Here is a 12078-nt window from a genome sequence, read left to right on the forward strand (position 1 = left end):
CGACACTCAAGGCCTACAAGAAAGAGAAAGCTGGCTCTGTGTCTCGAGGATTTCCAGAATTAACTCTTGTTTTTTTCCCTGCTATCTTCTACAGTCCAGAGTGGGAAGGGGGTCCAAGAATCAGTCACCGCTCCCCGAAGACAGACAAGCAGGCGGGGCCTGGATAGAGGAGAAGATCCCTGTGTTTGATGGCTGCTTATCCAATGGACTGGGCCCCTCTAAGGCCTAAGGGGGCACAACAGAAAGCAGCAAAGAGCAGCATACATGTGATTCTCACGGCAAACACTCTCAGAAAAAAGGGTAAAAATTTGTACCTTTGCTTGTCACTGGGGCTGTACCCTTGTAATTGTATATTTTCATCAGTGGTACCGAAATGTTCCTCAGAGTTCATTTCTGTACCTTAAATGGTACAATTACCTACAGTACAGCTATAGGGTACAATTGGCAGACCTGTGAGGGTACAGCCCAAGTGACAAGCAAAGTTGCACATGTTTACCATCTCTGAGAGTGCAGGGAAAGCTGGATGAAGAAATGAGAGGAAGATGGTGAAAGTGGGAATGCACAAGGAGACCCAGTAAAACTCGGTAATAAAAGCATGGCGTCCATCTTCCTACATTTGTTTACAATATACTAGACTTCACATTACATACTCGACCCCGATACATGTGCAAAAAAGGAAGACTAATGTCTGAGAAGATAAACCATTAAGAGAACAGTCAGACAGATGAGGAGGGTGAGTTTCCATCTTAAGGTCTCTGTTCTGCAAGTTGTTCCTCGTTTTGCGAGATGTTCTCACCGAGGGAAAGGAGGAGACCCCAGAAACACTCCCTGCAATCCCTGTAATTCATTCACAAGCATTCTGGTGAACAGTGAGCCACATGCGACTTTAAGTTAAGAGAGAAATAAACTCCCTTCCGAGAGTGATAAATTCTGTCTTCCTGATGATGAAATTGTAACAAGTACATTGCCTTAATTTTCCCATATATGGACCTGGAGAGAGGATAAGTGAGTTTAGGGTTAATCTGCAGAGAGTTATCCAGCCTCTTCTGAAGAATAAACTCCACTTTAGCAAGAAAGCATCTGTCTTCCTTTTGTGTTTATCTGACAATCACAGTGCACGTCTGCCTGCCTCCACCCCCCTCCCACCCCCCCGATGATTCACAGTGGCACGCTCTACATCATAGCAAGGAGCCTCAGTCTGTGCAGCAGCTCGTCACCACAGGGACAACTTCATAATTAAAATCAGCTGACAAGCATGATGCTTCACATCTGACGATGCTGCACCTTGGCACCAGCATAAACAAGTGAGGCTGAGACAAAGCAGCTCACTGTAACAATGCTGTGAGCTGGGAAATGCAAATGCTTCGCTTTGACACTATACACAGATAACTCAGCTCAGAGGCCACACCCCTCTGCTAACAGCAGACAGAATCACCAGGGACAATCTGCTGCAATCAAAAACCATTACAGCAATGGATGCTGTCAATACTTGGCATCCATTCTTTACTATCCAGTTCATTTTATTTTTAGTAAATTATGCTCTGTTATATATACTGTATTGTTCTCATTTTTAATAACAATCATAAACTACATTCATATTTATCATCTAACTCAGCTTCTGCAGAGGAAAAAACAAAAATACGCTAATTAAGATGGTGAATTCATACACGATGTGCTCGGAAAATTGGCTACCGACAATAATTTGTTACTACATGGCAAATTCATCAAGAACTCTTTTCTTTTATTTTAATGCATCACATCAAATTCACATTTTCCAGAAGATTTCCTTGGAACAACTAAGAAATTAATTAAGACCCAATGACTGAAAAATAGCTATATACAAAGTAACATGTGCTTAGAATTGCTAAGCTATTGAGGTTAATAGCTAATCTTTAATTACGTCTCTGGCGTTATCGACTGATTATGTTAATTCTGCTCATAAAAAATACCCTTGTAAAGTACGCTGGAATGGTGAAAGCGGTGTTTTACAGTTATTTAAAAAGCAAGAAGCATTTTGCAAGAAATTGTTCGTAAATTTACCATAGGAAAAGTTGGAATCCATTTCTTACAACTTTTTATGTTAATGTGGTGAGTGGATTGTAGGTGAGGCTTGTGAAAATGGCTCATTTCCTTAAACAACAGACGTGTTATTCAGTGAGACAAATTTGAAACATGGCTATATTCAGTACAGCGGACGAACATGATAACATCTTGAAGCACTTGTCAGAATAATCATCAAGTTATATCCGTTACAAAATAGCAGTATGGAAGCTGGGTCACAAATTGTTCGCTTGTACGGTACAACTGTAATTCCCTCATAACTCAAAACTAGATACATTGCAGATTTAGCAAATCTGTTGAAATTACAAGTAATTTAAATTACAGATTTAACAGTTAAATTACCTTTGTTGCATTTAGGTCCCTAGTCAAGCTACCACCTTATATAAATACACCCGCCACATCATTCTGGGCAGAACCTCACCACTAAATGTGCCTGACAACTGAAGCATGAACAGAAACTACAAAAATCAGTTAATTTTCAAGAAAAAAAATCCTGCCACACTCTTTCAGTCAAATTACAGCACTGTTCCTCAACTCAGTTCCAAAGCAAATCTGAACCAAGCCACCAAGCAATTAAGAACACTGAATACCAGGTACAGGTGTGGGAACTAGGGGGGGCAGAAATGTGGACTGTCTGGGGGTTCCTGGGGTCTGGGATAAGAAACTCTGACTTCCAGCATTCTGCCATACAATGGCTTATAGGCAGCCATCTTTGCGATTAGCGATATCGCATTAGCGATAGCACCGGCCTGCGATGCCTATGAGTATGGCTGCATCCCATCTGACGGATCTTGTCTCATCCAGAAATCATTTTTTTGTCTACTGGCCCTTGCCGTCACTCCGTCCTCCTCTTCTAAATGAAAATGAGCGGCTGTCAAAGAGCGAGAAGCAGAAAAAAAATATTGGCCCAGTAAGTGAAACAAACCGACTGCCAAATCAGCCCAGGGTGACTTTGAGAAAGAGGCCCATATTAGATGCTGTGACTATATGATGGGTGAAGTAATTAAGGCCCCTTTTTTCCACAGAAACTCATCTTTTTTCAAACCCATGGGCCCGTTTCCAGTCGGGACATTCACAGACCTCACCACAGTTACCTGTGTTGGACAGCTGATTATTAAGCTGGCATCGAGAAAGGTACATGGCATGGCGGTAATGTGGCTTAAAATGCTGGGCAGATTCGGAGCCAGGAGAGCATTTGTGGATTGACGTTATGCTAATGTGCGGCTGGCTTAATAATCGCCAATAATCGTCAGTGGAGACCCGGCATATGTGGAGAAGCACTGACGTTCGCAATCCAGATGCCAGCACAATTTGGCACAAGTTACAGCCCCAGTGTGAAAAATGAATAATAAGCAGATTTTAAAATGATGTGATGCTACAGAACCACACAAGTTCACTGCGTTTCTAACAAAGACCTTTTGTACATCAAGGAACTTTAACTTTGTAGAGACTCGTTCATTCCCTGCAAGAAGGGAGACAGATGTGGATTTTCAACCCTGTTAGCAAGCCTGTTAGCAAGTCTGTTAGCAAACCTATTAGCAAATATGTTAGCAAACCTGTTAGCATGCCTGTTAGCAAGCCTGTTAGCAAGTCTGTTAGCATGCCTGTTAGCAAACCTATTAGCAAATATGTTAGCAAGCCTGTTAGCAAACCTATTAGCAAATATGTTAGCAAACCTGTTAGCAAGCCTGTTAGCATGCCTGTTAGCATGCCTGTTAGCAAACCTATTAGCAAATATGTTAGCAAACCTGTTAGCAAGCCTGTTAGCATGCCTGTTAGCTAGGGTGACCAGATAATCCATGTCAGGGAGGACACTTTGAGCTACTTCAGGTTTTACAAACTACTTTCAAATTGAAAGGCTCCTGTGCTCGGCTAATTAGTTCAGCTCTTCTTGTGCTTTGATTGGTTTATTTCCTTGACTGAAAGACTCATCCAGCTGTTTCACATTAGCATTAGTGACACATGCATGATTATAGGAGACTGACCAATCAGCACACAGCAAGAGCTCAGTGCTCAAGTGAAATCCAGGTCCGTTTAATTGAAATGGTAATTTACAATTCCTGTCCTAGCTCAGAGTGTCCTCCCTGACATGGATTATCTGGTCACCCTACTGTTAGCAAACCTATTAGCAAATATGTTAGCAAACCTGTTAGCATGCCTGTTAGCAAACCTGTTAGCATGCCTGTTAGCTTGCCTGTCTGCAGCATTATCTTCAAACCTTTCCACAACATGAATGTTAAAAAAATCTGACCTCAGCTGGCTATGACTAATTTTCTTGTGGACAGATTATGTTGAAATATTCAGTAAAGACAGTAAATTTCCTGTCAGCAGGAGAAACTCTGAACAGCATTCAAAATAAACTGTATTCAGCAGCTGCTTTTATCCAAAGTGACTCAGAACTCAGGTCAGGTCAGCCAGTCCCTGGGGCATTTTGGGAGTTAAGGCCATTGCTCAAGGGTCCAACAGTGAAAGCACTCTACCAAGCCTTGGGATTTAGACCCACAACCTACTGGTCACAGGTACAGCATCCTAACACGCCAAGACATACACCACCCACCCATATCACCACCAGCTTATACATCTACAGCTTTTCCATCCACAAGGACCTTCAGAAGTAAGCAGGTAGCTGCTAATGGCAGCATGCTAGCACAGGGAAACAGAGGCATCTCTATTATAAAGCTGAGCACCTCCGTGACTCACAGGGGAAATGAGCGACAGGAATACAGTTATTTACAGATGATCTGTCTTCAGTTCCAACACCAAAAACCACAGCTTTATGATACTAAAATCATAGAAATCCCCGTTAGTGGAGACTGGGATGCGAAAAGACAAATAAACATCTCCCAGGAGTTTCCTCCTAATAAGATGTACTGCTTCTTACTGAAACAGAGGCCTATTCTGTCTTTTTCCCTTAAGGGGGACATCATCCTTTAACACACAAACATGGCGGTGTTGTAAATATCTCATATGACTGTTATCTATAAAGTATGTTGAGAGAAAACTTTACCGGCCTACCCATCTTCCCCCTCTTCCCTGGAACTCCAGGAGCACCCTAGAAAGGAAAGAACGAAGAAGAAGGAAATCAAAAAAATGAAAAGCAAAAGAGAAATCACTGAATGTTTAGACACCATCAATATTAAAACGAATTCTGCCAAGGACGAGCATCATGATAAAGCACCGACTCAGATTCGGCTCAGCCAGCCTGAGCTGTTTCCACGCCTCTTGATGGCTAAGGGCTGGGAATCACTACTGCCGAGCAACTTCCTGGAAACTGATTGGGCCGCGACTAAAAGCCGCGCGCAAGACGTGTTCCTGATTTTTCTTAAGTGGACTGAGCAGCTTCCTTCAGACGTGTCAGGTATGTGTGAAGTTTGGACACAAGTACGCATTCCCAGACCCGTCAGTCTCCCCCGCCTCAGCGGGTTTGCCAAGGCAAGTATCAGAGGCGTTATCTGCATGGGTCTTCATCTAGAAGGATGGGCAGATCGGGAGAAACTCACTCTTTCACCGTCAGAGCCAGGTAGGCCGAAAAGCCCAGGGACACCTATGAAGCCCTGGAAGAAACAGCGGGAAGACGGCGTGAGGTTATTGGGTATCAGGGCATCATGAGGGGCGGGATGGGGGGCGGTGGGGGCGGGGGCTTGAGCCAGTTCTTCCATGTGGCTCAGACCAAGCGTGTGTGGGGGGAGGGGGGGTTTGGGGATCTCCATGAAGAACTAAGCCTTGAGGCAAGTGTATATGCCCATGGACTGCATGGTGCTGGCTTCCACGATGTAGTCCAAGGGCACATACGCTCACGCCAGGGATCACTGATGTATCCACATCGGCTGCTGGGCCCGGGGAAGAAAAAGGGGGTTAGACACAGGCGGCAGAATGGGCCAACATCGGACATTCAGCAAGAACAGTGTTCTGCCCGTGGACCGCAGGACCAAGCCGGACCTCAAGAGCAAGAGGAAACGGGGCTTCAGAACCACAGGCTTTAAAATGGAAATTCCACCACGAGCCACGACAGCGGTATGGTAGCGGAGTAACACAATACCACAGATGTAATCACCTGAGCAGGGAAAAGCAAACCACATCAGAAAACCATGCCAGTAAAAAGTCCAGAATTTATGGATGTGTATGTGCTTGAAAGTGCAGTATAGTACCTTGTTTTCTGCATAACGGTGGAGAGAACACAGCAGTTGGGATTTTAGTAGCACTATTACGTTAGTCAGAATGCTTGTGCTGACGTGCCAGTGACACCTTTAAACCCACGACATGGGGCACCAGGCCCTCTACCCACCCAGGCACCAAATTAACCTAGTCAATTTGTCAAGATTAATTTATAGACATGTGGTATCCCTTGGAAACGCCTGCAGCCAGCACCACTGTTTCAGCATAATGCTGATAATAGTTTTTCCAAGGTACACTTCGAATCCTCCAAGAGTCTCCTGTTTTCACTGGTTCTCATAACTCACAAGCAGGAAGACAGCCACCTCTCTAGGGCAGAACTGCGGCCAATGAGTGATGCTTTCTGGAAAGCATTACCGAATCTGACGATGAAGCAGGTTTTCAGTGGAAACCGGGGAGACATGCGTTCCTTACTGACCAGTAAATATCCAACAAGCTTCTAACAAAGCCCATTGATAAACTGCATTGCCGTTAGTGTATAGGCAAGTGCAAAGACCGGGATAGTGCTAATTATACAACATACACTGAGTTAAGAGAAGACAGTGAAAACAGTTACCTTTACATGACGACGAAAGCTCGATTTTTTTGTCATGACTTGCAGGAGATGTGCAGAACACAGTGTTCCAATCAATAAATAATAAATAAAGATTCCTCATTCAAAACTAACATTATATTTGGAATCTCCCATTATGAAGAGTTACACTTTCAATAAAAACATTTTAAAGAACTTTTTTTAAATGACTTTTTTCAGTCACACTAACAATGAGCAAAGACTAAATTACACACAGGCTGTTAAAATTTGATCTCATACTGGGTCACGTTATGATGACCCAGGGGTGTCTTAGCTTCAGTCTTCAAGTGCTCACATTTATAGTGTTTATAACTAACGAGGCAGAATTCATCGTAAATTCAGCGAGTGCCAAAAACAGCAGAAAATCTAACTTCTGTTTAACACTGGTCTCACTTCCCCATCCACCCAAATAACATCCATGAAAAAGAAGTGGAATCCAGCACTGATTTGTCCAGCGAGACAGATGACATTTCCATTCTCAGTCTTGTTTGCGTTCAGGCAGCTTGCTCCTTGAAAACCAATCACGACATTCCGCATTTTCAACAAAGGGTGAGCTCAGGACTGCTGGTTTCATGTTGCAGTGTTTTTACCCCATACAGTGAACCTCTCTGCCGGGGTGAGAATATTCAAACCCAGGTCTCAGGGGCTCTGCAATGAGCTCTGTATACGTCTGCTCCAGGGTTCACTGCAGTCCCAGTCAGGCTAACGTGAGCAATAAGCTGCATAAGAATATACAGTGGCTACAGTCTTACAATTATGTCATAAATGAATTAAGTGGCACATAGGGAGTAGAGATACTCATACAAACGGATGAAATCTGACTCACCCGAGCGCCTTTCGGCCCCATAACACCAACAGGCCCAGGTAAGCCCTGAAATACAAAAAAAAACATTGAAACATTAAGAAAACATCATAGATTAACAGCACGGAACAGACGGCTCTACGGCCACATTGAAGAATACACTCTCTGTTGTGGTATTACACACATTAAAATGCTATTAAAATCAGAGAAGCCAACATTTCACCCCATTTATTTGTACATGTGAAAATAAATTTGATTGTTCAGTTCCAGACCAGGATCTGAATGAAAGCCAAACCAGCATCACCCATATTTAGTTACAGATGCCACCCTAGCTAACCTTAGTTTAATTTCATGCTCACCGAAGCAGAAAATGAACGTATCATGATAGTGATAATGAAAGTGTGTGTAATGATTCTGCAGGCTTGGGAATACATAGACTCCTTCTCTGTCTGTCTCGCTCTCTCCCTGAATGCCCCCCCCCCCCCGACGATGAGAATCCCCTGGCAGACAGGCGCTATGAGGAGCTGATGCAGCAATCAGCGGCTTTCAGGTGGCAGGGGGCGGTAAAGCCTGATCCGTCACAGTGCGGCTCATTGCTCTGGGGAGATCTGCATGCGTGTTTAGAAGACAGCGTGGGCTCTCTGGCACACGTTCACATGCATGGGGCTTAAAACGAGAGCGCTGGCTGCAGGCGCAGACAATGTGCGCCACACAGCGCCGATCAGGCTGGGCCAGACCTGAGGCACCCCGACGAAGGCGTAGCCAAGGCCAGACCTGAGGCACCCCGACGAAGGCGTAGCCAAGGCCAGACCTGAGGCACCCCGACGAAGGCGTACCCAAGGCCAGACCTGAGGCACCCCGACGAAGGCGTACCCAAGGCCAGACCTGAGGCACCCTGACGAAGGCGTAGCCAAGGCCAGACCTGAGGCACCCTGACGAAGGCGTACCCAAGGCCAGACCTGAGGCACCCTGACGAAGGCGTACCCAAGGCCAGACCTGACACGGCTCTTGTTTAAAGCTCCCATTAAATGGTTTTCCAGCTGTTGAATCTCGTATTTGCAATGGGAAACAACACAGTGAAGACCGTAACTAATACCCAGACAAGGGGGGGGCGGGGTGGGGGGTGGGGGTCAAGGAAAGCTCAGAACCCCCTTTTCCATCCTCAATGACATTAACAGCAGTGGTTTTGGCTATAATTTATGGATCGGGCTCCTATAGCAAACAGACAGCATATATCAGGAAAAAACAACACGTGAGATTAATCAGAGAGCGCCAGCAGTGACGGGCTCGTAGATATTTCGGTGTTGTGCAGGACTGGAATACTTTGCTCCATTTTGTAGTTGCGAGGGACTTAAAGACTTCTTGCCTTTCAGAAATTCAATACAATATATGCAATGCAATTCATTCAATGCAGTATAACATACTGCAGACACAAGCACAGGTATCAGAGCAGCTAAATGGAAGCCCCAGGGTCCAACAGCTACCCAAAGGGAAAGATACTTTACTGTTTTTAAGGCTGAGATATATAACTTCTGACATTTTGCTCGGTCTCTCATACAATCTACAAAAGTGAAGTCTGCAACTTCAGAAAAGACATTCAGCTGAACTCTGCTTCACCCCCCATGTCCCAGGTCTCCAGGAAAGCCCCCCCACCACACACATACCCATCTCTGCTGGCCTGGCAGAGGCCTTCATGAGACTCTTTAATGGTGGAAAACCCGGTCTTACTCTCCCAGTCCCCCAAAAATGTCTACTTTGTGCGAAACTTTAGCCAGCACAGCAGCAAACGTTTTACTGCACCTGCCTGCCAGGATAACCTTTGTCCCCCCGGTTTCCGTCCAGGCCTCTCTGTCCCTGAGGAAAGATGGAAGACAGAGAGAAATGATCAGTGTTCCACACGGCTATGGGCTATGAGCTCTCCCCTAAATGTGCCCCCCCCCCCCCAAACTGCCCACAAAAGGCCTTTGCTTACTCAATATTGTTTTTGGAAGTTTGCACCTGACCTGAAATAAGGTCTTATTTTTTGTTGTTAGGTATATTCATACCATATGGCCCATTCTGAGTAAAAAATTGCTTTGCCAGGATTACTTGCGTGCAAATACATTCACATATAACGTCCTTTGACGTGGTTCTGACTCACGGACAAACTCCTATTCATCTGAGTTCTCTAGAATTTTATGTATTTTAAAAAACTTCATCCCTCTAAATTACATTTCTGCTCAGCCTTGTTAAAGTTAGGTAACATTAATATGTATTTACTCTCCAGACATTATCAGTAGCCACGCAGAGCTGTGATAACAAGACAGACTAAAGTTCTAATCAGTCAAATGTGTTATTGGTATTAATCAACCTTGCAGCTTCCTGAAAATGTCTGATTTTGATATTACAAAACTGCAAAGTCAATTAAAAAAGGGCTTTTGGAATCATTTCAAACTCACAATGGGCCACGACTTCCGTAACTTTCAAAAAGGAAAGTCATGCAGTTGACCCTGGAGAAAAGGCTTCCAGCTCTGACTCACACTTTTTCCATCCATTGCCAGCGCTGATGAGCATCATCTTTTGTCATTTGAATGTAAGAGCTAAAAATAAACTGGGCTGAACACTGGAAATGTGTCTCCTGGACTTTCCCATGGGATCATTCCAAGCACAGTGGTGCAGTATATAGCAGTATTTCATTTACTCCACTAGGATAAATGATCCTAATGCTGTTCATGCTGCAGACAGCATGTGAATAGCATTTTGAAGCTTCTTCTATGCATGTATGCTGGAGCAAAAACTCATACAAAAACTTTTATAGCACTGGGGCTCAACCAAGTTTGGCAGAGGACTTTATGAGGGCTGTTCAGCTCGAAAGATGAATTGCTCTTGAACTTCCGTGGAACATTAAAAATGGAGTATAGAATTACCACGAGCATCCGGAATACTGAGTGACGACTCATTTGTCCACACTAAGTTCAAAAGCTATGGCCACTTACCAACCAAACAATCCAATAGACAGCAAAGTGTGTACAGAAAAGAGCTGCCTGATCATCTTAGGGTAATGAAGGAGGTACCAGCAGTACCACTTTGCCCAGATGAACTCAGGTTAGGAATTCATCCTCACACCTTTCAACCTCTTACTTGGTATAAGGTCTCTGAAATGGGAATATCTCTGTAATTCAGAAAGACATATGCAACTCTGTGAATCCCGTCGGAACCAAACTGGGATCAGCAAACAGAAAGTATACTCACTGGATCTCCTGGGTGTCCAGGATGACCAGGGTGCCCCTTTTGACCCTGTAAACAGAAACACAAACTTCAGTCATGAGAGAAGCACTGGCATCTATGTTGACCTGCCACACAACTGAGGGTCTCTTGTTTTGATTGATTAAAAACATGTGTTGTTTGATGATTACTATATAAAAAAAAAACCCAAGCAGCCTATTACCAAAGTGAAAAACTTCTACTGGATACGTAAATTGCAGCATAGCTTCTAGCTTTGCATTGCCTGCCAAGAGCATATTGTATTTTAGGAACATAAATTGTATCATTGTATCCAGACGGGGAACTCAGAATTGCGGGATCACTGAACATTTTGACTTTGCTGATGTAAGCAAAGGGAAGAGAATAAAGAATGGAAAATTGGAATCGAGCATAAAAGCTCCAGACTACGCTCGAAAACAAACACTCTGACTCGCGCAAGGAAACCCGTCGTCATTTTCCAAAACCGCAGTGCTGAGTAACTGGCTGATAGCTCCCATAAGCTCAAAGCTCAGGTCAGTTGTGCATAATATCTCATCATACCCCAGGGATCCGTAACGATTTCGGGGAATGTTCTTAGGGAATATTTAATGGTCATTCCCACACGTCTCAGCAGAGACTCCCCAAGGGCATTAGGACATACTTTTCTGATGTAGTAAATTAACAGCAGAAAGTGTAACAAGTTCTATAACCCAAGGCAAAGGTATGTGTGAAGAACATGTATGATGAAAGCTTTATGTTTGCAAAAATGAACTAAAGTTCATCAGTACTGCTTGTCTCATATTTTAATTCTGTAAACTATCAGTAACTGCAAGGCATCACAAATAGACTTGATCCATTCCTGAAGACATACTAGAATAAAACCCAGTACTACAGAATCTCATCACATAACCTTTGCTAACTTGCCTGCAGTGCATCACATCCAGGATATCCAGGTTTAGTACGATTGTTATGATCCTTATTGATTATATGCATGGCTTATTGCTATAATTATAACTATTTGCCTCTTATAATGGTCATTCATAGCCCAATAACACCAACAGCGATACGTTTATGTGCAGCTGCAGCTCAGAAGCAACGAGGAAAACCTGACAACAGATCAGAGGCTGATAAACCCTGACTTAGTCATGAAGATACTTCTGCTATGCTGTCAAATCTTAGCCAGACAATGGCATTTGAATTCAGCCCAAAAGCTAGAATTGAATTTAAATGAGCCATTTCAATCTAATTT

General features: G+C 43.8%; 1 protein-coding gene across 3 annotated transcripts in view; it reads right to left on the minus strand.

Annotated features, from left to right (window-relative positions):
- The window catches only part of col27a1b (collagen, type XXVII, alpha 1b), a 107035-nt gene that overhangs the window by 50787 nt on the left and 44170 nt on the right, over positions 1-12078 (minus strand). For all 3 annotated transcript variants that reach the window (XM_023807930.2, XM_023807931.2, XM_023807929.2), the window contains exons 8-12: positions 10839-10883; positions 9408-9461; positions 7632-7676; positions 5562-5615; positions 5069-5113 (exon numbers count right to left, since the gene is read on the minus strand). In XM_023807930.2, the coding sequence (XP_023663698.2) occupies positions 5069-5113; positions 5562-5615; positions 7632-7676; positions 9408-9461; positions 10839-10883 (243 nt within the window). The remainder of the gene's footprint in view (positions 1-5068; positions 5114-5561; positions 5616-7631; positions 7677-9407; positions 9462-10838; positions 10884-12078) is intronic.

The sequence above is a fragment of the Paramormyrops kingsleyae genome, chromosome 7 (assembly GCF_048594095.1).
Source record: "Paramormyrops kingsleyae isolate MSU_618 chromosome 7, PKINGS_0.4, whole genome shotgun sequence".
NCBI lineage: Eukaryota > Metazoa > Chordata > Actinopteri > Osteoglossiformes > Mormyridae > Paramormyrops > Paramormyrops kingsleyae.